Consider the following 25,640-nt stretch of genomic DNA (forward strand, 5'->3'; position numbering starts at 1 on the left):
TATTGGGTTAGCAAAAAGAATCAATATAAGAAAAAGTACCAGATATAAAGGCTGAGAGGTTGCATTGCACGTCTGTAATAATTAAGTATGATTAACTTTGTTGATGGCTTAATTGAAATCACATGTTATGACTTTTGTTGTGTTAGGGCCTAACAGCCGCTCTAATAACTATGTGAAGCTCCACCGTCCCCTGGTGGGTGTGCCGCAAAAGGAGTCAAAAAAGAAAAGAAAACTTAGATTAAAGCCGGGGAGCGTTTACATGCCTTTTTAAGGAGAAATTTAAATAGTATTTGTTCTATATATTTTATAAGAATGCTACTGTTATTTGTATCATATTTATTGACCACTCTCTAATAGAGGTAGGTCCCACATACATTGGCGGGATTCACCTCTATTAGAGAGATGATCACCAAAATAATCATTAAATATGGTACAAATAACATTATTGATTTTACAATTATTTAGTGAATTGCAAGATGTTTTTTGGGAGTGAGAATAGCACTGCCCTAAAAAAATTGGTAGCAGATTTCAAGTTTCAATCTAATTCTTCGTTTTTTGATAGAACAAAAGAGAATCTCATGGCTAGGGCATCGATCTCTCCACAAGCAATTGCTTTTGTTTGGAATGCTAAATTTGAAGTTGTGAACACTATAAAGAATCAAGTTCAACATGCATTGGTTGTAAAGGGATTATTAAAGTTAAAGTTGGAAAGGCCACGAAGACCTAAAAATGGTTGACAAAAAACAGAGTGAAAAAAAAAAAACCAATGGGATTGTTTTTTTCTTTCTATTTTGGTGAAAAGCTAGGGTTTGAGTAAAAATGAAAAAAGAAGAAATTGTTTTGACAATTAAAAAAAAGAAGACACATGTCACTTTGTGGATGAGCCACAATAGAAGGTAATGAGGGAAGTATTATTCATGAAAAAATACATCTAAGTACAGAAATCCACATTTGCGATTTTTTAAAGCTACATTTTCTTAAATTACTTAGAACCACAAACACCCACAATTATCTTAAGAAGTTTTAGATAAGACGTCTGTGGAGTTTTTGATTTGTAAACCTTGATAGAATATGACTTAAAGTGGAAGTTACGTGGCTTGATTGAGGTTACATATTGTAACTTTTGTGGTAGGGTGGCCATAACTTTAATGAGTTCTCTCTTCTGCAGGTGGGTAAGTACGTTGCAAACAAAGAGTCAAAGCTTTTGGGAGTGGGGTATATATATTATTAAGAATCTTGTCAATATTAGCAATATGTGAATGCTTGGATGATTATATATCGTTAACGTATTATAACTTATACATGGATAATTGTTTGTCGTTGATGCATTATAACTCATACATCAGCAATACAAAATGGAACTGATGTTAGCAATGCTCATGTATTATCAAGATTTTAACTTGCAAGCACTACTTTCGCCATCTTCCATGAATTCACACCAGTGTTGTTTTGATTGCTTAAATAATAAATATTTAATTGTTGTTAGTTAAAATCTTGATTAATCCATGTAAACATAAGACCAAGGAGATTATGTGAATGTATTCAAACACCAATTTGATCTATAAAAATATTTTTATAATGAGATAATATTGTTTTGTTATTTTTGACTAATAATATAATAATACGTAAAAATTTAGCTAAATTAACAAAAAAATGCTATCCCTATTGTATGAAAGTCTTTCCATTTGATCATATATCTCCCCTTTGCAGCTTAATACAATAATCAATTAATTGTCATTGTTTAAAGTTTGATGTGATTACAATTGTTAATAATTACTCTCTCTCTCCTCTGTATCCCTATGCTGTGGGTCTAGATCCTAGACTAGCTGACCTCTCTGACAAAAAGTTGATTTAACCGACAGTAAAAATCTATGGTAATATTAGACGTGTGTAACATATAGTAGTATAAATACCATCTCTCTTTCCTATTCGCATAGCAGACTTATAACACCATCACAGAAGCTTCAAGCTCCAATTGCTCGAGCTTACAACTTTGTCCATGGCCGGAAGCACTTTTTGGCCTGTGGTTCTATTTGGAATGTTTGGCTCCCTTTTGAGTCTCATTTTAAACCACTTCTTGCCCTTATTGTTGCTAAGGCTTAATGGTAGCCCTCCACCCAAAGGGTCTTTTGGGTGGCCTATATTGGGACAAACACTAGCCTTCTTGAAGCCTCATCCTTCTAATTCTCTTGGTGCCTTCCTTCAACACCATTGTTCTAGGTAATAGCAAACACTAATTAATATTGTCTTCTATATGTTTAATTCTTGTTGTATCTCATCTAATTGAAGGATTAGAGTTTAAAAAAATGGTTAATTTGATTTTTCAGGTATGGGAAAGTGTTTAAATCGCATTTGTTCTTGTCTCCCACAATTGTGTCATGTGATCAAGAGCTCAACTACTTCATACTTCAGAATGAAGGCAAGTTGTTTGAATGCAGCTATCCAAAGCCTATCCATGGCATCCTTGGCAAGAGCTCCATGCTTGTGGCTGTGGCTGATACTCACAAAAGGCTCAGAAATGTGGCTGTCTCCTTGGTCTCCATTACCAAGTCCAAGCCTGAGTTTCTCAGTGACATTGAAGCCACAACCATTAGCATACTTCACTCTTGGAAAGATAAATCACAAGTCATCTTTTGTGAGGAAGCCAGAAAGGTACATTCCCACGGAGTAAAATTTTTGTATCCCCGTTTCATTGTCTTATCTCTCTATTCATGTCACCTATCAGAAGAGGATAGAGAGAAGGAGCAATGAAATGAGGATATGGAAGTATTTTATCCTTATCTTGGAATTTTTTTTTTTTTTTGGGTCTCTCTGTGTATGGTTTAATTACATATTAATTATTTTTTGGTTCCACATGCATGCAGTTCACATTCAATGTAATAGTAAAACAAGTGCTAGGTTTGACCCCAGATGAGCCACAGACCACAAGAATTCTTGAAGATTTCTTGACTTTCATGAGAGGGCTCATTTCTCTCCCGCTTTACATTCCTGGAACTCCATATGCTAGAGCTGTTAAGGTACCTCAGATGAGCAATATATTGTTGTCAAGCTTATATACAAGACACATGTTTATGTTTGTGGGACTGTGAATTAGGACCACACATTGGGACACAAATCAACATGATTGACTAATGGTTATCTCGTGTTACCAAACAGTCGGATAGATAACATTTCCATTTTTAATATAAAGTCACTAAATTAATATATTTAAATAATTTGTCCAAGATATATCTATAGCCTTTTCTTCTTTTCTTTGTTTTTATTTTGTTTCAAAAAAGAAAATAAGAAAAAAAGTAGCTAGAGATATGTTAATGGTCTCTTTACAGGCTAGAAGGAGGATATCTTCAACTGTGAAAGCAATTATAGAGGAAAGAAGAAGACAAGCAGCTGAGACAAGCACTACTTCCAGCAGGAGTAAAAGAAGTGATTTTCTTGAGATACTTATGGATGTTGATACCTTATCTGAAGATGAAAAAGTGAGTTTCATCTTGGATTCTCTATTGGGTGGCTATGAGACTACCTCTCTCTTAATCAGCATGGCAGTTTATTTTCTGGCTCAATCACCTTCTGCATTACAACAATTAAAGGTGCAACCTTTTATATATATATATATATATATATATTATATTTAATTCTTTATGATTTTATTTTCTCTTTTTTGGCCAAGACACATAAATGGCATTTAATTAATTTTTGCTCTTTTTTATTATTTATTATTATTATTATATAAAGGTGGAGCATCAGAACATTAGAAGAGGGAAGCAGAAAGAGGAGTATTTGAACTGGGAAGATTATAAGAAAATGGAATTTACCCAAAATGTAAGAAAATCCTCATTTATTTAGCATTGTTTTGCCAAAATTAAAAAAGAAAGGCGAAAACTCACACACACAGGTACCATGGCGACTTGAACCCAGCACCATTTGAGAGCAAACCAAAGGCCTCGGCAATCAACAAACACCCATTGCCTTGGTTTTATTTAGCGTTGTTTAGTTTTATTTTTGTGTCAGACATTTTTTACAAATTGTTTTTCTTTTATTGGTAGGTGATCAACGAAGCTCTCAGATGTGGAAACGTTGTAAAATTCGTGCACCGAAAGGCTCTCAAAGATGTGAAATTTAGAGGTAAAAGTAGTATTAAAATATGCCGAAGCCCAACCAAAAGCATGCAGAACTTTTTTGTACTTTGGCACTTTGCAGTATGTGACGATCGATCTGTTTAATTAAATGAAAAAATAAGTGGTCTTTTTCTTTCCTTTTTCTAATGCAACTTTCTGCAGATTATTTAATTCCATCTGGCTGGAAAGTTCTACCCGTCTTTAGTGCTGCTCATTTGGACCCTTCCCTTCATGCAAGTGCTCTTGAGTTTCATCCTTGGAGATGGGAGGTAATGAAACATAAAATCAAACCTCATGATTTAATCTGATACACTTTTGGCTCACCAAAGAGAATCTTATGTGTAACCGGTTGTATAGATAAGCACAAATTACAGAGTAATGTAGTGTTGAATACGATACATCGAATTTTTAATTTTTTTATTGGTGTATTAACTAAATGCAATATTGTGAAAAATAATTTGAACAGAAAATTCAGAGCCAAGACCAAACGTGCAAGAGATTTACTCCCTTTGGTGGAGGGTCTAGATGCTGTCCTGGATCTGAACTTGGGAAGCTTGAAGCTGCAATTTTTCTCCACCACCTTGTACAGAATTTCAGGTAATTATATAATTAGATTATAATTATTTTGCAATTTCACAAATATTATGTACTACTTTAAGTATTAGGGCAAAATAAATGTGGAATTAAGTTGATGATCAAGAACCAATTTTATGTGTAGGTGGAGGACTGAGGATGATGACCAACCCATAGCGTTTCCATACGTAGAATTTCAAAGAGGCCTGCCACTGCACTTGGAGCATTGCCCTATCAATTGATGAAGGGTTTTTTTTTTGTGCTCTTTTTCCAACCCCTCTTAATTTCCTTCTCCAACCCTATCCCTCCTTTCCTTATTTGTTTTTTTTCGGGTGGCTTGAAGATGGGAATTTATCTCACTATTTTTTTAGTGGAGCTAGGCTTTTGGTAATATTCCACTTTACATAAGTCTTATATTTTGAAAATTTCTAATGCTGTAAACTTGAATTCCTACTTCCAAAGTTTCTTCACATAAGTGATAATACCATGATGATAAGTTTAGTTGTATTAATTTTCGATCTAACACGATAATACAATACGAATCTAAGATGATATTATAGTAGGACTAATTATTACTAAGCACACTAATTATAAACACATCTGGTTTTTTCCTTATTTTGACATGATTTAAATGGTTTTGTCTCACAACATGATGACTTGGACTATTTTTGGCTACTTCTAGGCAGCCTTTACCACAATGGGGCTCCTTACATAATGCTTACCATCTGACCATATCAACTTCCCAAACGCATAGTTCTTAGCTGCTTTGGCATCTTTAACCTGCAGGAGTAGTTTAAAGCTCTTCTCTTCACCAATTTTCTTGAACTCCAACTTGTTTGGCTCAACAGAAACCGATATGCCATCTGGGTTCTGGATACGAGCCTTGTAAGTTCCTGGAGTGCCAACATTTTTCACTGTTCTAGTCACCACAAGGGATCCATTGAGTTTAGGGACAGTGATTGAGGGATAGTTGAGGTTAGTGAGACTAACAGCAGGTTTTGGGCACTCATATGTCTCCTCTGAGACCATTTCGATTTGTGTTTTGTTGTAACCATTTGAACATAGAAAGTTCAAGTAATCATTAAGGGACAAGTCATAAACCAAGCCAGGATCCATGGCACTGTTAGGATTAACATGCCCTGCACCGTAACTAAATGGTGTTGCTCTATAGAAAGAAGCATTGAGCACTGGTTCCCTGCTATTATCTTGTGTTGTCGCTGTAAAATACGAGAATAAGAAGACAACATCATAATGAAGGATAATGCTTTCTTGCCAGACTATAAGAAAACTTGGCCTATATTCCTTTCCAAGGAAGATGAGATGAATGGATTAGGGTGTTCTTACCTGTGGTCATGATTGCAGATTTAATAGCTGCAGGGCTCCAGTGAGGATAGAGGGTTTTAAGAAGGCCACAAATGCCGGAAATATGAGGGCATGACATTGATGTGCCTGACACTGAGTTGAACAGAACTCGCCGTTCGTCAAACATTTGATTTGTTGGCCCTTGTGCTTCAGTGTAGGCTGCTATGATACTCACTCCTGGCGCAGTGATATCAGGCTGAATATTCAAAACAAAGGAGCAAAGTATTAAGAGAGTCCAATTCCCTCTGATGAATAGATTTGTGAGATGCTAAAAAAAACCTTAAGGATGTCTGGTGTGATGATGTTGGGTCCCTTTGATGAAAATGCTGCCATGAAGGGAGCTGGCTTCGTTCCCAGTTGCGTTGTTGGACGCTTTATGTAAGCCCTGGGAGACCTGTCAAAATAAGTAAAATTCTCAATCAATTCACTGTAAGGAAGCTAGTGATGGAACTAGATGTCTGTTTATATGAATGAACTATTGTTCTGCCTGCACTGAGATGAAGCCTACACCTCAAATTAATGCAGTTAGTGCTGCCAGTTCTTAGTCTGAAACAGGCAAGTTTAGAGGTCCTGTGATGAAGATGAATTATTTATATTTTAAGGTAGGTTCTGTGCATAGGCATGGTTTTGGTGAAATATAATGATTGCTGGTGGCATGTCATCTTACTTAGTTGAATTGATGTAAGCAAAGACAAGGGCACCGTCGGTGAAATTGATATGTGAAGCAGGGAGGACATGTGGATCAGAAATAATTTCGTTCCCACTAAGCTCATCGTTAGCAAGAATCATTCCCACGGCGCCAGCCAGTAAGGCTTGCTCACCCTTGTCCACTCTTGCATTGTCTCCTCGAAGGCAGGCCAAGATCTTTCCCTTCACCTTTTTGAGATCAAGTGTGCCAGCCTTGCATAACAGACTGCAGCATCATATAATAAGCAGATTGCTGAGAGCTTGAATATGGTAGTAGTAAAATGAAAATTAAAAGAACTTGATGTTGTTATTATCCTTACGCTTCTTGAACTGATGCGTTAGCTGCTTTAGCATCTGCAGCACTAATAAGCCGGTAGAACCTTTTCCCCGGCAAGGCCACAGGCGATAAGCTCTGTCCCTGCAGAACAAAGTAGATACAAATTACAATGGATTTGTGTAGTTTTTCAGGATATGTGATGGAAGTTCCTTTCAAACACCTATAAAAGTGTATGGCATGTCTTATTATTCTGAGCTTCTTGCAACCGTTTGATGAAAATTAGACAGCAAACATTAAGTAACCTTCATCTACTATGCTTAGGATAAAAAGGGACTATAACCAACCCTGAAGTGCTTCCAGTTTCCAAGGGTGACATAACTGGGGAACTCCCTGTCTATGGTACTGGCACCAACAGTGATCTGCCACGGCGCTACACTGGAGACGGTACCTTCAGCTGGACCGGCATTCCCAGCTGAGCAAACCACCACAATGCCATGCTTAACAGCATGAAAAGCACCTATTGCAACACTGTCATTGAAGAATGCAGAGGGATCTCCACCCAGTGACACAGACAATACATCAACACCATCATGGATGGCAATATCAAATGCAGCCAATATATCTGCGTGAAAGCACTCACTTCCATTCACTGGAGGCCAACACACTTTATAGGCTGCAACTCTGGCTTTTGGTGATCCACCCTTTGCTGTTCCATTACCAAACCCAAACACACTTGCCCCAGTTACAAAATTGCCCCCAGCTGTTGACAAGGTGTGAGAGCCATGGCCTTCATTGTCTCTTGGTGAGTCAAAGGAGGAGTTTAGGGTGCCAGCAGCTGCAGCATAGCCCTTGTTGTAGTATCTTGCTCCAATTAGCTTCCTTTCATGCAAAATTTTAATCCAACACAAAGTTCAGAGGGAAAGGTTGCTAAAACCATTCAGAAGATGCCCTTATTTTACACAAATACATGTTCTGAACCTGTCTTCTCTCTCATTATTATAATAATTTGCTTGCTTACTCTACATAAATATATTCTTTTAAATTATTATAATAATTTTAATCTAATTGCAGCAATGCAGCTTGAAAATGGGATCAGATACCATGAGGACCAGAAGCAATTGAGCCAAAAGAGAACATGTTTGCAGTTTTACTATCTTTTTTTTTCTTCATCTTATTGATGATAAAGGCAGATTTATCTCATCCAGTTTTATGCTGTTCTAGGTTTCTAAAACAAGTTTGACTCAGCTTTATGAGAAAGCTGCAAATGGATCCTGCTTTATGGATACCATTTCACCCCACTACTACTAAAGCAGATCATCTTTGTTGGACCATGAATTTGGATATATAAAAAAAAGGGCCTGACTACAAAGAACAAAAAAGAGGTTCTCTTTCTTGCTTCAATTTTAACACATTTCAGCAATGAGTTAAGTGTTGTAGAAAAAGCAAACAGAAAGTAAATCAATCTTCCACAGAAAGTAGGTATAAAATAATGAATACCTGTTGCAGTAAAATTCAGAATCTGTCTCATTTTGGCAGATTCCTTTCCACTTGGATGGAATTGGTCCATACTCTTCATCACTAAAGCTATTGGACTCTGGCCATGCGCCTACAATCCCATTCCACAACAGTGAGGCTAAAAAGAATGTTCGACAGCAAAGCAACGCACATTCTTTTTAGAATTACAATTATTTCATATTTTCATCCACATAATTGCACACTCCTACATCTTTTTTAGTACAAACGATCGTCTAAACTAGAGGGGAGAGGGATTTCTCACATACAGGCACACAACTATGATGCTGTGGGAATTTAAACCTGAGAATCTGTCTGTATACAGTGCGTTGGCTCCTTATGTTAGTCATAAAAGAAAGTAATTAAAAAAGAAAAGAAAAGACAAGAATCTTTACTAGTTGCAACTTGCAACAGTTGTAATTTTTTTTTCTTCTTTTAATGGTGGCCCAGAACTACAAAAATACCTTCAATGAGAGTTTATACCCTTGATGGAAGCCTTAAAATACAACCTGGCCTAATTAATTATTAGTATATTACAATTAATTAATCCTCTAGAAGGAAGAGCTCTCAATGTTCATGCATTTTTGTCGTATACAAGGACGTGTATTTAGTGAGCACCATTGAAATTGTTTAATATCAGCAGCACCAAACCAACCAATAGTTACAGAAATGAAAATCAATTTTATAAACATGATTTTGTTGAAAGGCACTGTTGTTGAAATGAGTGAGGATAAGTCAACGATCCAGATCAAACTTATTTTAGTGCATGAACATGACTTGAAAGTGAAGCAAAATTTTATAAAATTGACAAAAATTAATAAAATAAATAAATATAAAAGAAGAAGAAGAAGAAAAACTGACCAGTATCAAGGTTTCCTATGATTGTATCTTCACCATATCTTGCCTTGTTCCAGATTGAGTTGGGTGGAGTAACACCATCATGCTCAAGTCCCAAGAAATCCCATGATCTAGTTGTGTGTAATTTTCTTCCCTGGTTCAAGAAAATGGAGACTACCTTTGGATGCTCTGCGGGGTTTCAATGGTAAGCATGAGAAGAACAAGTATACAAAACAGAGGAGAAAGAAGATTATAAAAAAAAAAAAAGATTCTCACTGGCTATCTGAGCTGCCTCTTCTTCTTCTAATGTGGCAGCAAAGCCATTGATGTGCTTTGTGTATGAGTAAAAGATGGATTCTTTTGCAACTTCATGGCTGCATTTTGCAGACAAATTCAAACATATGATCTCAGAAAGATGGTGTTTATGTATTTTAGTAGTTGGTGCTAAAATGTGTTTAAGTACCTGCCCAAGAAGGACCCAAGAAACTCATAGTGATTCTCTGTCACTTGGTTTAGTTCAAGTTCTGATAAGTTTGGGGGATGTGAATGTGATCCCAAGTACACCACATATGACTACACCAATACAACAGTAGAAGCAGGCAAGCAAGTAAGTACATAATGAAAAAAAAAATGAAAAGAAAAATCATGACAGTAGGCATAGCAATGGGAGCTACTTCTTTTTTTCTTGATTTTTTTAATGGAAGAAAATAAGATTGAATGCTCACCTTTTTGATGGCAAAGGTGGGTCTGTGAAGTGCAAGGGAGGAGAGAAGGAAGGACAGGAGGTAAAGAGCTATGGTTGGTCTTGGTGGCCTCATTGCTTGGTTTGGTTGGTTGATTGACCCTTGTTTCTTTCTTGCCCCTTGTGGAAGGCAAACTTTGGGTTTTTATGGTTTTTATTTATAAAAACCTCCAATAGATAAATTGCAATGCCCAATGTGGTACAAGTATTATTAGCTTAACTGCATAATGTTATTATTTATTGAAGAATAAATAAAATAAAATAAATTAATGTGACCTTGTGGACCCTATATTATGGTAATAATTGATTGATAGAATATTGGAAGGTGCTAGAGTGCACCTAGAAAATAAACAGGGGGTTGTTGGACTGGGGGAATCTGATTTTTATAGAACCTCATGTAGCCAAGGATAAAACAACAAAATTGGCAAATGGGATATTGCCACGTGTAGAAAAGGTTGGATATGCTCTTCCATTAGCCAGTCCAATGCAGGCCGATACCGACCAAAACAAAATGCAGGTTGATGAAAATGCTATGTACTTAAAATGGAGGGGACCTTATTTAAGCAAATTGGCTATACATGGCTCCATCAAACCTTAAATAAGTTTGGACTTGTGCTACATATGCCATTGTCATCCACTAGTGGGAGATATATATAGTCTTTGTTACAACTTACACGCATTTATGGTCCATAAATGACACCCTCATTTCCTCATAGAACGACTCAAATTCCCTGACTTAGTCCTAAAAATATCTGAAGGCCAATTATGGCTTTCCTAGGTTGGTTGGGTTGGGATTTTATAAATGAATATACAATTGAATTTACAAGGAAAAAGACAAACTGAAAGCCAAACAAACAAGTGGGCCATGATTCACTTTCTTAACCAATCTGCTTTTGTTGGGAATATCTATTACTAAACATGAACCCAATACAACTATTTCTGCAATTTAAATACCAAATACCTGCACATTTCCCCTAATACAACTATTTGTGGCACATAAATACCAAATACCTCAATATTCCCCTTAATTTAGCCATTCAGATTGCCAAAAGGGTAATGAAGTTCTACTAAAACGCTTCAAATTAGTGTGTGTGTGTGTGTTTATTCTATTAATCAATTGATGACTCCTTAGGTCATCTCCATTGCAATACCCAAATTCTCATATTTGGGTCCAAGTGTGGTGGGTTCTTCAACATGACTAAAAAGTTACATTCAAACTCATATATATATATATATATATATATATAAGTTTTAAGTTACATCATACCTAAAGTGATATTGCATTTAAAAACTCCTAATTTATATTTTAACTTAAATCTCATTTAGGTCTTATTTTTACCAAATTAATGCGAGGTTTTAACATGACTCAAATCTCAGCCACCTTTTTTTAGCATGATCAATAAAATATGATACATGTAACATTATTGAGATATTTTAGCCATACATCATTATATGTGCTATAAAGTTGTCACATATTTCACTCAAGTCACATCACTCATGAGAGAGGGGATGTGTTTTGACGTATATCTCACACTAGAAGTATAAAGACTTCCATTTTTATGTAATAATGCACTAGGCCTTTCCACAATCATTCCCAATTTTATTTTTAATTTTTTTGGGATTAAATACACTTACCATATGTTTACTAACACATGATAAGCACGAATTGGAATCAATCCAATACCCATTCTTGATCTAAGTTCATCAATTCATGTCTTCTCTTATTCATGATAAGTAAATTTAAAGAGGAAAAAAAAGAGAGAAAATGTGTAATTATGATAATATCTTATTATTTAAAACTTTTATGGTTTATGCAAATAGTATCCGGATCCCTTAATATTATCGCTTTATTTTCCCAAAAGATAAGAAAGGTTTCTTTAGACATAACATAGAGAAGACACACGGGGTATGCCAAAAGCAAAAACTTTATGTTATTCAACAGGCAATGCAAATGGTGGTGAGGGAAGTAGGCTTAGGTGAGGTAACCGTTCTCAATATATATCTCATCGTCTCCCAAAGAAAGATGAAGCCACAAGCAAACTAATGCAATGCAACAAAGACCCATACATTGATGATTGATTTGATAAATAATCCACATGCAGCCCATATACACTTTCCTTACACGTCTGATTTTACTTTACTTAAATGGAAGTATTTACTGTTTGGTTTGGGATTATGTGTTGACATGAATCATATATTCCTTAATGAATTAGGATTGTTTTTAGTTTCTTTTTAATTTTAGTCCTATTAAAATCAGGATGTGTTTCCTATTGTAACTCATGATTTTGGGCATGGCTATATATTCATCTATGTTGAAGAAGAATACATATCGAAAATCTTCCCGCATTCTTATTGTTTGACATTACGCATAAGTTTCAAAAGCTCACGCTAATCACTCCATTCAGATACCCTCAAACCAATTACACTACAAGAATATCGAGCAATAATCACTATTATTGTACCCTATCAATACATTAGTTGCAATTACCCTTAAAAAAATTAAATTAGTAGACCATCCAATTGAGACCATTTATTAGTTTGTTCTCTTGTAACTAATAGATAAGAAGAGGCTCAACAAATTGCCTCACCACAACAACTAACCAATTGGTGCACCTCTATATAAATTCTCTACTCTCTCTGTCCCTAAACACCACAGTTTTGTATAACATGGACGGAAAATCAAAGATGTCCAATGTACGTTTCCTTTCCACCCCTATATCTCACTGTTATTTTGTCCAACAAATTACATGGAAAATAATAACAATATGTGTTCTTTGTTGTTGTTCTTCTTCTCTAATTACAGGTTTCCGGCGCAATCATTTTTATACTGGGATTCTTTTTCCTAAGAGCTGCAGAATGTAGAACACCAGCGAATCGGGGCACGGTCAAGTACTCTGCCCTTAGCTGTCGAAAGCACAGTGCTCTTTTGACTGATTTTGGAGCTGTTGGCGATGGCAAAACGTCCAACACAAAGGCCTTCAAGGCGGCCATTGATCATCTAAGCCAGTGTGCATCTGACGGCGGAGCACAGCTTATCGTGCCACCGGGGAAGTGGCTCACCGGGAGCTTCAACCTTACCAGCCATTTCACCCTTTTCCTCCACAAGGATGCTGTTATTCTTGCAACTCAGGTTTATTTCTCTTGCCTTTTTTGGTCGAATATATTTACTTAATTTCTTGAATATTTTAGACTTAATTGATAGTAATTACCTTATATAATAGAATTAGCTTAATTGATTGTTTTTTGAAACTCAGGTTTAATTTTTGTACATATTTTATTACCATTTACCACATAATTAGCATATTTGATTTAGTAATCTACAACATCTCCGACATAGTAATTTCATAAAATTAAACACCGACTTAGTAATCTACAAACATAGGAAAAACAGTAACTTTCTCACCATGTTTTGTATGCATGCAGAAAGTCAACTCGTTGAATTTTCAATTTTTTTGTTGGTGTATTAACTAAATACAATATTGTGAAAAATAATTTGAACAGAAAATTCAGACCCAAGACCGAACGTGCAAGAGATTTACTCCCTTTGGTGGAGGGTCTAGATGCTGTCCTGGATCTGAACTTGGGAAGCTTGAAGCGCTGCAATTTTTCTCCAACACCTTGTACAGAATTTCAGGTAATTATATAATTAGATTATAATTATTTTGCAATTTCACAAATATTATGTACTACTTTAAGTATTAGGGCAAAATAAATGTGGAATTAAGTTGATGATCAAGAACCAATTTTATGTGTAGGTGGAGGACTGAGGATGATGACCAACCCATAGCGTTTCCATACGTAGAATTTCAAAGAGGCCTGCCACTGCACTTGGAGCATTGCCCTATCAATTGATGTAGGGTTTTTTTTGGGTGCTCTTTTTCCAACCCCTCTTAATTTCCTTCTCCAACCCAATCCCTCCTTTCCTTATTTGTTTTTTTTGGGTGGCTTGAAGATGGGCATTTATCTCACTATTTTTTTAGTGGAGCTAGGCTTTTGGTAATATTCCACTTTACATAAGTCTTATATTTTGAAAAGTTCTAATGCTGTAAACTTGAATTCCTACTTCCAAAGTTTCTTCACATAAATGATAATACCATGATGATAAGTTTAGTTGTCATAATTTTCGATCTAACACGATAATACGATACGAATCTAAGATGATATTATAGTAGGACTAATTATTACTAAGCACACTATAATTGTAAATACATCTGGTTTTTTTTCCTTATTTTGACATGATTTAAATGGTTTTGTCTCACAACATGATGACTTGGACTATTTTTGCCTACTTCTAGGCAGCCTTTACCACAATGGGGCTCCTTACATAGTGCTTACCATCTGACCATATCAACTTCCCAAACACATAGTTCTTAGCTGCTTTGGCATCTATAACCTGCAGGAGTAGTTTAAAGCTCTTCTCTTCACCAATTTTCTTGAACTCCAACTTGTTTGGCTCAACAGAAACCGATATGCCATCTGGATTCTGGATACGAGCCTTGTAAGTTCCTGGAGTGCCAACATTTTTCACTGTTCTAGTCACCACAAGGGATCCATTGAGTTTAGGGACAGTGATTGAGGGATAGTTGAGGTTAGTGAGACTAACAGCAGGTTTTGGGCACTCATATGCCTCCTCTGAGACCATTTCGATTTGTGTTTTGTTGTATCCATTTGAACATAGAAAGTTCAAGTAATCATTAAGGGACAAGTCATAAACCAAGCCAGGATCCATGGCACTGTTAGGATTAACATGCCCTGCACCATAACTAAATGGTGTTGCCCTATAGAAAGAAGCATTGAGCACTGGTTCCCTGCTATTATCTTGTGTTGTCGCTGTAAAACACGAGAATAAGAAGAAAACATCAGAAAGAAGGATAATGCTCTCTTGCCAGACTATAAGAAAACTTGGCCTATGTTCCTTTCCAAGGAAGAGATGAGATGAATGGATTAGGGTGTTCTTACCTGTGGTCATGATTGCAGATTTAATAGCTGCAGGGCTCCAGTGAGGATAGAGGGTTTTAAGAAGGCCACAAATGCCGGAAATATGAGGGCATGACATTGATGTGCCTGACACTGAGTTGAACAGAACTCGCCGTTTGTCAAACATTTGATTTGTTGGCCCTTGTGCTTCAGTGTAGGCTGCTATGATACTCACTCCTGGCGCAGTGATATCAGGCTGAATATTCAAAACAAAGGAGCAAAGTATTAAGAGAGTCCAATTCCCTCTGATGAATAGATTTGTGAGATGCTAAAAAAAACCTTAAGGATGTCTGGTGTGATGATGTTGGGTCCCTTTGATGAAAATGCTGCCATGACGGGAGCTGGCTTCGTTCCCAGTTGCGTTGTTGGACGCTTTATGTAAGCCCTGGGAGACCTGTCAAAATAAGTAAAATTCTCAATCAATTCACTGTAAGGAAGTTGGTGATGGAACTAGGTGTCTGTTTATATGAATTAACTATTGTTCTGCCTGCACTGAGATGAAGCCTATACATCAAATTAATGCAGTTAGTGCTGCCAGTTCTTAGTCTGAAACAGGCAATTTGAGAGGTAATTCATCCTGTGATGAAGATGAATTATTTATATTTTAAGGTAGGTTCTGTGCATAGGCATGGTTTTGGTGAAATATAATGATGGCTGGTGGCATGTCATCTTACTTAGTTGAATTGATGTAAGCAAAGACAAGGGCACCGTCGGTGAAATTGATATGTGAAGCAGGGAGGACATGTGGATCAGAAATAATTTCGTTCCCGCTAAGCTCATCGTTAGCAAGAATCATTCCCACGGCGCCAGCCAGTAAGGCTTGCTCACCCTTGTCCACTGTTGCACTGTCTCCTTGAAGGCAGGCCAAGATCTTTCCCTTCACCTTTTTGAGATCAAGTGTGCCAGCCTTGCATAGCAGACTGCAGCATCATAGAATAAGCAGATTGCTGAGAGCTTGAATATGGTAGTAGTAAAATGAAAATTAAAAGAACTTGATGTTGTTATTATCCTTACGCTTCTTGAACTGATGCGTTAGCTGCTTTAGCATCTGCAGCACTAATAAGCCGGTAGAACCTTTTCCCCGGCAAGGCCACAGGCGATAAGCTCTGTCCCTACAGAACAAAGTAGATACAAATTACGATGGATTTGTTTAGTTTTTCAGGATATGTGATGGAAGTTCCTTTCAAACACCTATAGAGGTGTATGGCATGTCTTATTATTCTGAGCTTCTTGCAACCGTTTGATGAAAATTAGACAGCAAACATTAAGTAACCTTCATCTACTATGCTTAGGATAAAAGGGACTATAACCAACCCTGAAGTGCTTCCAGTTTCCAAGGGTGACATAACTGGGGAACTCCCTGTCTATGGTACTGGCACCAACAGTGATCTGCCACGGCGCTACATTGCAGACGGTACCTTCAGCTGGACCGGAATTCCCAGCTGAGCAAACCACCGCAATTCCATGCTTAACAGCATGAAAAGCACCTATTGCAATACTGTCATTGAAGAATGCAGAGGGATCTCCACCCAGTGACACAGACAATACATCAACACCATCATGGATGGCAACATCAAATGCAGCCAATATATCTGCTTCAAAGCACTGACTTCCATTCACTGGAGGCCAACACACTTTATAGGCTGCAACTCTGGCTTTTGGTGATCCACCCTTTGCTGTTCCATTACCAAACCCAAACACACTTGCCCCAGTTACAAAATTGCCCCCAGCTGTTGACAAGGTGTGAGAGCCATGGCCTTCATTGTCTCTTGGTGAGTCAAAGGAGGAGTTTAGGGTGCCCGCAGCTGCAGCATAGCCCTTGTTGTAGTATCTTGCTCCAATTAGCTTCCTTTCATGCAAAATTTTAATCCAACACAAAGTTCAGAGGGAAAGGTTGCTAAAACCATTCAGAAGATGCCCTTATTTTACACCAATACATGTTCTGAACCTGTCTTCTCTCTCATTATTATAATAATTTGCTTGCTTACTCTACATAAATATATGCTTTTAAATTATTATAATAATTTTAATCTAATTGCAGCAATGCAGCTTGAAAATGGGATCAGATACCATGAGGACCAGAAGCAATTGAGCCAAAAGAGAACATGTTTGCAGTTTTACTATCTTTTTTTTTTCTTCATCTTATTGATGATAAATGCAGATTTATCTCATCCAGTTTTATGCTGTTCTAGGTTTCTAAAACAAGTTTGACTCAGCTTTATGAGAAAGCTGCAAATGGATCCTGCTTTATGGATACCATTTCACCCCACTACTACTACTACTAAAGCAGATCATCTTTGTTGGACCATGAATTTGGATATATATAAAAAAAAGGGCCTGACTACAAAGAACAAAAAAGAGGTTCTCTTTCTTGCTTCAATTTTAACACATTTCAGCAATGGGTTAAGTGTTGTAGAAAAAGCAAACAGAAAGTAAATCAATCTTCCACAGAAAGTAGGTATAAAATAATGAATACCTGTTGCAGTAAAATTCAGAATCTGCCTCATTTTGGCAGATTCCTTTCCACTTGGATGGAATTGGTCCATACTCTTCATCACTAAAGCTATTGGACTCTGGCCATGCGCCTACATGTAAGAAGGTTTATTACATTAAACCTACTAAAGTGATCTTCTAATCAACTTAGGATTACAAAGACTTATTGTTTATTAGGAACTCAAAACCTATCTCGATTAGGCAAGCCTCAAACAGTGTTCAATAAAGATAATGAAGGCTTAAGGGTTCCTAGTTCTACAAGGATTGGAATGGATTAATCCTATAGCATGAAGGATATCTCTAAGTGTTTCTTGATGGGCAAGACACTTAGAGAGATGCATATAAATAGAAGGCTCCCTCCTAGATCCGAATAACACAACACAGCTAAACAGAAATGCACCCATCAGAGTTATAGCTATAAGGATCGGATTCTCAGGAGAAGAACTTCTATTCCTTTGCCTAATCTGTTCCAGCATCATCCAGTCCTTGCGCCAGCACCATGTCAGACTCAGGTTAGTGTTAAACATGTTATGGCTTTAAGGAATTAACATGTGGTATCAGAGCTTAAGTTATATCATGTTATACCTAACAAAACTCGTGCAGGAAAATTGAGAATAAATAACTGACAGTTTTAAGTTATAAAGTATGAACATGATAACAGTATAAAGTATGAACTTTATCATGTTCTTAAAGTTTTCTACAGATCATTGCTTACAGTTCTTGTGCCGTGATTGAGTAAGCCAAAGCGACTCAACCATTGCATGATCACTATATTCAAGGTTTATGATCAGAATTTGCACCATGATGCAAAACATGTCGAAAGGCTTTCTGTCCAAAGATGTCAGCAGTTTGATATGTCTTGCATCATGGTGGATCGACATGGAACATGGATAGATATGGATTAGTGAAAGGTTTTCTTCTGTCTAAAGATGTAGAAGATCTTTTGCTCAGGAAATCCACATCTACTCGTTTTCCAGTGTCAATAAGCATGCTTGAATCATTGTCCAAAGATGTGATTAAGTATGTTTGATTAAAGTTCTGGGGAAATTTATATATAAAGTGCTTATCTTGTTTTAAACATGTACAGTCAATCATAACTCGATTCGAACTCTCACTGGCTCAAATTATAAGAAATGGAGAGAAGATGTGGAAATTGCTCTTGGACTTCTGGATTATGAGATGGTTCTTACTGATGAAGCTCTATCAGTACCTGCGATTGATGCATCTGCTGAGACTAAGACTAAATATGCAAAGTGGATTAAGGCCAACAAAATGGCAATTCTGATCATGAGGAGGTCTATTTCAGAAGAGGTCAGAGGCAGTATTATTGAAACTGAGAGTGCTAAGCTATTCATGGAAGCTATTGCAGAAAACTTCCAAGGATCCAAGAAAGCTGAAATTGGTACACTCATGAGCCAGCTGATAGATATGAAATACAATGGAGAAGGCTGCATAAGAACTCATATTCTGAACATGGTTGAGATAGGAAACAAGCTGAAGGCTCTAAAAGTCCATGTGGATGAAACCATGATGGTGCACTTTGCTATTAATTCTCTACCTAGCATTTTTAGACAACCGAAAACTACTTATATTGCTCAGAAGGAGATATGGTCAGTTGCTTGATTTGATAGGTATATGTGTGCAGGAAGAACAAAGTATCAGAAAGGACAAAGGAAAAGAACAAGTGTATTTGGTGCAGGATACTAAGTTTAAACCAAAGGAATGGACCAAAAACAAGAACACAGATAAGCGACAAAGGAAAGATGAGTCTGCAAAGGGCACGGGTCCAGTAGGTTTGAAGTGTTTCTTCGCAAGAAATTTGGACATTTAAAGAGAGATTGCAGAAGATACAAGCGCTGGTTGGACAAACAAAAGGGAAAAGGTAAGCATGAAAATGTCTCTGTGATTTATGAATCTAATACAGTTGAAGTTTTATCTAATTCATGGTGGTTAGACAAGTGGTGCAACAGTTCATGTGACTAACTCTTTGCAGGATTCAAAACAAAGAGGGTGCCAAACAAGGTGACTTGAAGGTGTTCGTGGGAAATGGAGAAAGAGTTAGAATAGATTTTGTTGGTTTAGCTAGTCTTGAGTTGGATTCAGGTTTTATTTTGGAATTAGTTGATGTCGTTTATGTTCCTTCTATGACAAGGAATTTGTTATCAGTTAGCAAGCTTGTAAAATCAAACTTACAGTTTGAGTTTGATGAGTCTGGTTTCTCCATTTTCAGAAATAAAAGTTTTATTGGTAATGGATTATTGATCGATGGAATGTTTCGTTTGAACTGCAAATTACCAAATCAAAGTACAGAGATGATAAATGTGTTAAGTTCAAAACAGCCTTGTAATGCTGAATCTTTCACATAAGAGACTTAGACATGTCTCGAAAGAAAGAATGAATCTCCTAAGCAAAGAATCAATTCTCCCACCACTTAATCACCATGAACAAGATAAAACATGCATTGAATGTGCAAAAGGAAAGCTAACAAATCTCAGAAAGAAAGGGGCAATAAGAAGTGAGAAACTACTTGAGATAATTCACACAGATATCTGCGGACCTTTTCCAGTTAATACACATGATGGTTTCAGTTATTTTATTACTTTTACAGATGATTTTTCAAGATATGGATATGTGTATCGATAACAGAAAAATCCAAAGCATTGAAATGTTTAAAATCTACAAGGCGAAGTGGAAAACCATTGGATTCCAAGATAAAAGTTGTAAGATCAAATAGGGGTGGAGAGTTCTATGGCAAGTTCACAGAAAAAGGAAGAAATCCAGGACCTTTGCAAACTTCCTACAGCAAGAGGGCATTGTTGCACAATATACAAATCCTGGAACACCACAGCAGAATGGTGTTTCAGAAAGAAGAAATAGAACCTTAATAGAGATGGTGAGAAGCATGATGTGTTGTGCAAAGCTTCCTACTTTTCTATGGGGAGAAGCTTTAAAAACTGCAAACTACCTTGCCAACAGAATTCCCACCAAAGCTACAAACAACATACCCTACGAAATCTGGTGTAAAAGAAAGCCTAGCTTGGCTCATCTAAGGACCTGGGGATGCAAGGCAGAGGCAAAGCTGTACAATCCTATGCAGAAGAAACTTGATTCCAAAACAGTGAGCTGTTTCTTCATAGGATATCCAGATAGGACAAAAGGTTATAGGTTTTATTGTCCTAAAAATAACACTAGATTTGTGGAAACACAGAGAGCAATTTTTATTGAAGAAGAGGAGGAAGGATTAGATGAAACAGATTTTGTTTTTGATGAAGTTTTGGAAACTAAGGAAACTGCAGCTGAAAACTAAACAAGAGAAGTCACTATCTTACCTTTTGATGCCTTGGAAGAAAATCAGCCAGAACTGGCTCCAGATAAGCGAAGCGGCTCAGTCAGAAGCTGGAAGAAATGCATGATCGATTAGAACTGGCTCCGGATCAGCGGCTCAGATTCTGACTCAGGAGATCACAGAGACCTAAAAGGCCAGCCTTGTCAAACGACTACTTTGTTTACCTGCAAGAATCGAGCATGACATCAATACTGAGGAAGACCCTGCAACTTTCAAGCAGGCCATGGAAAGTGACAAAAGTTCACAGTGGTCTGCAGCCATGGAATCTGAACTAGAATCAATGAGCAAAAATGGAGTATGGAAACTAGTTATTTTGCCATTAGGATGCAAACCTATAGGATGCAAGTGGGTTTATAAAACCAAAAGGAATGCACAAGGACAAATAGACAGGTATAAAGCCAGATTAGTGGCAAAAGGTTACACACAAGAAGAGGGAGTTGATTACAATGAAACTTTCTCCCCTGTATCAACTAAAGATTCATTTAGAGTCATAATGGCTTTGGTTGCTCATTTTGATCTGCATCTTCATCAGATGGACGTTAAGACAGCTTTCCTAAATGGAGAACTGATTGAAGAAATATATATGAAACAGCCGGATGGTTTTGGCTCAAAAGGGGAAGAGAATTTAGTGTGCAAGCTGCAGAAATCAATATATGGTCTAAAACAGGCATCAAGACAATGGTATCTCAAGTTTGATGAAGTTGTTAAGTCCCAAGGCTTCATTGATAATCCATTGGATGAATGCATCTATATGAAATTCAATGGAAGGAATTTCATCCTCATGCTGCTATATGTGGATGACATTCTGCTAGCAAGTAGCAATCTGTCCATGTTACATGACACTAAAAGGATTAAGGATGCTGTCCGATCACTTTGATATGAGTGATTTGGGAGAGGCAAACTATGTTCTTGGAATAGAAATCAGCAGGGACAGAGAAAGGAAAATGATCGGCTTATGTCAGAAGGCATATATTGAGAAAGTGCTTAGAAGGTTCAACATGGGAAACTCAGTACAGGATGTGCTGTTCCCTTCTCAAAAGGGATAAATTGAGCAGTGAACAATCTCCTAAAACTGAGCAAGAGAGATTGGAGATGAAGGACAAGCCCTATGCATCACTAGTAGGAAGCTTGATGTATGCACAAGTCTGCACTAGACCAGACTTGGCATTCTGCATAAGTGTTCTTGGCAGATTTCAGTCTAATCCAGGTCAAGCACATTGGATTGCAGGCAAGAAAGTATTAAGATATTTGCAGAGAACTAAAGAGTACAAACTGGTCTATAGAAAGGTTGAAAATTTGCAGCTGGAAGGATATGCAGACGCAGACTTTGCAGGATGCCAAGATACTAAGAAATGCACATCAGGAGTTGTTTTTCTATTTGCAGGTGCTGCAGTGGCATGGAAGAGCATGAAACAGCAGTATGTGTCAACCTCCACTATGCAAGCAGAATTCTTAGCAGTTTATGAAGCTACTTCAATGGCAATGTGGCTTAAAAATTTCATGTCTATGCTAAGAATTGTGGATTCAATACAGAAACCGATTCAGTTATGGAATGACAATACTGCGGCAGTATATTTTGCTCAAGGAAATAAGAGATCAAGTGGAATGAGGCATTTGCATTTAAAGTTCTTATCTGCGAAGGAAAAGATTCGAGATGGAGAGACTGCTCTAAGTCACATTGGCACAGATTTTATGATTGCAGATCCTTTGAATAAAGGGTTGCCTAATCATGTTTTTCACAGGCATGTGGCAAGCATGGGATTGCAATTCAGTTTTGATGCCTAAAGTCAGTGGGAGTCAGTGGGAGCTAGAGTTCTTACAGTTATGTTTTAATTCTGATTTTGTTAACTAGTTTTATCTAGACAGTTTTATTTTGCAGATTTAATTGAATTACTTTTATACAATGTTCTGCATTTGCTATTTATGGATGATAAATAGAACAAAGGCCAAACTGTAATCATGTCAACATTATGTTTACAGTTTGAATCTATGAATGAGTCATTAAAGATTGTTAAAACCTTGGTAGTTTTGAAGGGTGGGCAAAGAACTGTTCAGTTTTGTCACACATACAGTAAAACCAAAACAGTTCTTGTTTTTCAATCCAGTTGGAAGCCTTATGTGTTTTGCAGATTCATGTATGTGATTATAAAAGTCTTGGATGTTATATATCCATGTACTTCGATAGTCCTTTATGAATTTTTCAAAATGACAGTGGCTTGATAAAAGGAACAAGAGAATTTTGAGTTCCACATGGCCATTAAGTAATGAACAATAAGTCTAAATTGATTATTTGATCAAGTGGGAGAATGTAAGAAGGTTTATTACATTAAACCTACTAAAGTGATCTTCTAATCAACTTAGGATTACAAAGACTTATTGTTTATTAGGACTCAAAACCTATCTCGATTAGGCAAGCCTCAAACAGTGTTCAATAAAGATAATGAAGGCTTAAGGGTTCCTAGTTCTACAAGGATTGGAATGGATTAATCCTATAGCATGAAGGATATCTCTAAGTGTTTCTTGATGGGCAAGACACTTAGAGAGATGCATATAAATAGAAGGCTCCCTCCTAGATCCGAATAACACAACACACCTAAACAGAAATTCACCCATCGAGTTATAGCTATAAGGATCAGATTCTCGGAGAAGAACTTCTATTCCTTGCATAATCTGCTCAAAGATCATCCGGTCCTTGCGCCAGCACCATGTTAGACTCAGGTTAGTGTTAAACATGTTATGGCTTTAAGGAATTAACACTACAATCCCATTCCACAACAGTGAGGCTAAAAAGAATGCTCAGCAGCAAAGCAACGCACATTCTTTTTAGAATTACAATTATTTCATATTTTCATCCACATAATTGCACACTCCTTACGTCTTTTTTAGTACAAACGATCGTCTAAACTAGAGGAGAGGATTTCTCACATGACACACAACTATGATGTGGGATTTAAACAGAGACTCTGCAGTATACAGTGCGTTGGCTCCTTATGTTAGTCATAAAAGAAAGTAATTAAAAAAGAAAAGAAAAGAAAAGAAAAGACAAGAATCCTTACTAGTTGCAACTTGCAACAGATGTAATTTTATTTTTTTTTCTTTTAATGGTGGCCCAGAACTACAAAAATACCCTCAATGAGAGTTATACCCTTGATGGATGCCTTAAAATACAACCTGGCCTAATTAATTATTAGTATATTACTATTAATTAATCCTCTAGAAGGAAGAGCTCTCAATATTTTTGTCGTATACAAGGACGTGTATTTAGTGAGCACCATTGAAATTGGTTAATATCAGCAGCACCAAACCAACCAATGGTTACAGAAATGAAAATCAATTTTATAAACATGATTTTGTTGAAAGGCACTGTTGTTGAAATGAGTGAGGATAAGTCAACGATCCAGATCAAACTTAATTTAGTGCATGAACATGACTTGAAAGTGAAGCAAAATTTTATAAAATTGACAAAAATTAATAAAATAAATAAATATAAAAGAAGAAGAAGAAGAAAAACCGACCACTATCAAGGTTTCCTATGATTGTATCTTCACCATATCTTGCCTTGTTCCAGATTGAGTTGGGTGGAGTAACACCATCATGCTCAAGTCCCAAGAAATCCCATGATCTAGTTGTGTGTAATTTTCTTCCCTGGTTCAAGAAAATGGAGACTACCTTTGGATGCCCTGCAGGGTTTCAATGGCAAGCATGAGAAGAACAAGTATACAAAACAGAGGAGAAAGAAGATTATAAAAAAAATAAATAAATAAAAAAGATTCTCACTGGCTATCTGAGCTGCCTCTTCTTCTTCTAATGTGGCAGCAAAGCCATTGATGTGCTTTGTGTATGAGTAAAAGATGGATTCTTTTGCAACTTCATGGCTGAATTTTGCAGACAAATTCAAACATATGATCTCAGAAAGATGGTGTTTATGTATTTTAGTAGTTGGTGCTAAAATGTGTTTAAGTACCTGCCCAAGAAGGACCCAAGAAACTCATAGTGATTCTCTCTCACTTGGTTTAGTTCAAGTTCTGATAAGTTTGGGGGATGTGAATGTGATCCCAAGTACACCACATATGACTACACCAATACAACAGTAGAAGCAGGCAAGCAAGTAAGTACATAATGAGGAAAAAAAATGAAAAGAAAAATCATGACAGTAGGCATAGCCATGGGAGCTACTTCTTTTTTTCTTGATTTTTTTAATGGAAGAAAATAAGATTGAATGCTCACCTTTTTGATGGCAAAAGTGGGTCTGTGAAGTGCAAGGGAGGAGAGAAGGAAGGACAGGAGGTAAAGAGCTATGGTTGGTCTTGGTGGCCTCATTGCTTGGTTTGGTTGGTTGATTGACCCTTGTTTCTTTCTTGCCCCTTGTGGAAGGCAAACTTTGGGTTTTTATGGTTTTTATTTATAAAAAACCTCCAATAGATGTGGCAGAGAGAACCCGCTTCCAAATTGCAATGCCCAATGTGGTACAAGTATTATTAGCTTAACTGGATAATGTTATTATTTATTGAAGAATAAATAAAATAAAATAAATTAATGTGACCTTGTGGACCCTATATTATGGTAATAATTGATTGATAGAATATTTGAAGGTTGCTAGAGTGCACCTAGGAAATAAACAAGGGGTCGTTGGACTGGGGAAATCTGAGTTTTGAACCTCATGTAGCCAAGGATAAAACAATAAAATTGGCAAATGGGATATTGCCACGTGTAGAAAAG

The 25,640-nt window shown here is 36.8% G+C and overlaps 4 protein-coding genes and 1 long non-coding RNA gene across 6 annotated transcripts; 3 read left to right on the forward strand and 2 right to left on the reverse strand.

Moving 5' to 3' along the window:
- The first annotated feature begins 1,931 nt into the window (after positions 1-1,931).
- On the forward strand, positions 1,932-5,199 carry LOC103329118 (cytochrome P450 724B1-like). 2 transcript variants are annotated; one of them, XM_008231547.2, is made up of 9 exons: positions 1,932-2,220; positions 2,328-2,652; positions 2,865-3,017; positions 3,327-3,587; positions 3,733-3,819; positions 4,044-4,122; positions 4,278-4,384; positions 4,582-4,712; positions 4,834-5,199. In XM_008231547.2, exons 1-9 carry the CDS (start codon positions 2,000-2,002, stop codon positions 4,928-4,930), a joined length of 1,461 nt encoding a protein of 486 aa, XP_008229769.2. In that variant the 5' UTR covers positions 1,932-1,999; the 3' UTR covers positions 4,931-5,199. The 2 variants fall into 2 exon arrangements, with proteins under 2 accessions (XP_008229769.2, XP_088906197.1); XM_089050071.1 differs by lacking the exon at positions 3,733-3,819 and having other exon boundaries at positions 1,942-2,220.
- LOC103329153 (subtilisin-like protease SBT5.3) lies at positions 5,179-10,266 on the reverse strand. Its single transcript, XM_089050070.1, has 11 exons — positions 10,089-10,266; positions 9,827-9,936; positions 9,640-9,737; positions 9,388-9,552; positions 8,512-8,620; positions 7,359-7,893; positions 7,058-7,155; positions 6,718-6,963; positions 6,330-6,444; positions 6,033-6,246; positions 5,179-5,905 (listed from the first exon to the last, which is right to left on the reverse strand). The coding sequence occupies exons 1-11, from the start codon at positions 10,179-10,181 to the stop codon at positions 5,367-5,369; spliced, it is 2,322 nt and encodes a 773-aa protein (XP_088906196.1). The 5' UTR covers positions 10,182-10,266; the 3' UTR covers positions 5,179-5,366.
- A 2,738-nt stretch (positions 10,267-13,004) lies between these two features.
- On the forward strand, positions 13,005-14,169 carry LOC107881007 (uncharacterized). The gene is made up of 3 exons (XR_016125999.1): positions 13,005-13,235; positions 13,607-13,739; positions 13,861-14,169. It is a non-coding gene; the product is annotated as an uncharacterized LOC107881007 (long non-coding RNA).
- A 76-nt stretch (positions 14,170-14,245) lies between these two features.
- Positions 14,246-25,344, reverse strand: LOC103329116 (subtilisin-like protease SBT5.3). The gene is made up of 11 exons (XM_008231545.3): positions 25,149-25,344; positions 24,886-24,995; positions 24,699-24,796; positions 24,437-24,601; positions 17,559-17,667; positions 16,397-16,931; positions 16,097-16,194; positions 15,757-16,002; positions 15,362-15,476; positions 15,065-15,278; positions 14,246-14,935 (listed from the first exon to the last, which is right to left on the reverse strand). Exons 1-11 carry the CDS (start codon positions 25,239-25,241, stop codon positions 14,397-14,399), a joined length of 2,322 nt encoding a protein of 773 aa, XP_008229767.2. The 5' UTR covers positions 25,242-25,344; the 3' UTR covers positions 14,246-14,396.
- Positions 17,556-19,406, forward strand: LOC148918233 (uncharacterized). The gene is made up of 3 exons (XM_089049807.1): positions 17,556-18,087; positions 18,663-19,108; positions 19,221-19,406. Exons 1-3 carry the CDS (start codon positions 18,075-18,077, stop codon positions 19,404-19,406), a joined length of 645 nt encoding a protein of 214 aa, XP_088905933.1. The 5' UTR covers positions 17,556-18,074.
- Positions 25,345-25,640: the final 296 nt, after the last annotated feature.

This window comes from Prunus mume, linkage group LG4 (genome assembly GCF_029339155.1).
Source record: "Prunus mume cultivar Tortuosa linkage group LG4, ASM2933915v1, whole genome shotgun sequence".
NCBI classification, from domain to species: domain Eukaryota; kingdom Viridiplantae; phylum Streptophyta; class Magnoliopsida; order Rosales; family Rosaceae; genus Prunus; species Prunus mume.

Excerpts from the sequence above, each read along its gene's own strand:
- LOC148918233 (XM_089049807.1), top strand. Across the intron at positions 19,109-19,220 it reads ATGTGGATGAAACCATGATG|GAAGAACAAAGTATCAGAAA; the intron begins GTGCACTTTGCT and ends ATATGTGTGCAG.
- LOC103329116 (XM_008231545.3), bottom strand. The coding sequence starts at position 25,241 with ATGAGGCCACCAAGACCAACCATAGCTCTTTACCTCCTGTCCTTCCTT. Across the intron at positions 15,477-15,756 it reads GCTTACATCAATTCAACTAA|GTCTCCCAGGGCTTACATAA; the intron begins GTAAGATGACAT and ends TTATTTTGACAG. Across the intron at positions 15,279-15,361 it reads TCACACCAGACATCCTTAAG|CCTGATATCACTGCGCCAGG; the intron begins GTTTTTTTTAGC and ends TTGAATATTCAG.
- LOC103329118 (XM_008231547.2), top strand. The coding sequence starts at position 2,000 with ATGGCCGGAAGCACTTTTTGGCCTGTGGTTCTATTTGGAATGTTTGGC. Across the intron at positions 2,653-2,864 it reads TTTGTGAGGAAGCCAGAAAG|TTCACATTCAATGTAATAGT; the intron begins GTACATTCCCAC and ends ACATGCATGCAG. Across the intron at positions 3,018-3,326 it reads CATATGCTAGAGCTGTTAAG|GCTAGAAGGAGGATATCTTC; the intron begins GTACCTCAGATG and ends GTCTCTTTACAG.
- LOC103329153 (XM_089050070.1), bottom strand. The coding sequence starts at position 10,181 with ATGAGGCCACCAAGACCAACCATAGCTCTTTACCTCCTGTCCTTCCTT. Across the intron at positions 9,553-9,639 it reads AGAGGCAGCTCAGATAGCCA|AGCATCCAAAGGTAGTCTCC; the intron begins GTGAGAATCTTT and ends GAAACCCCGCAG. Across the intron at positions 7,894-8,511 it reads TCTGAATTTTACTGCAACAG|GAAGCTAATTGGAGCAAGAT; the intron begins GTATTCATTATT and ends TTTGCATGAAAG.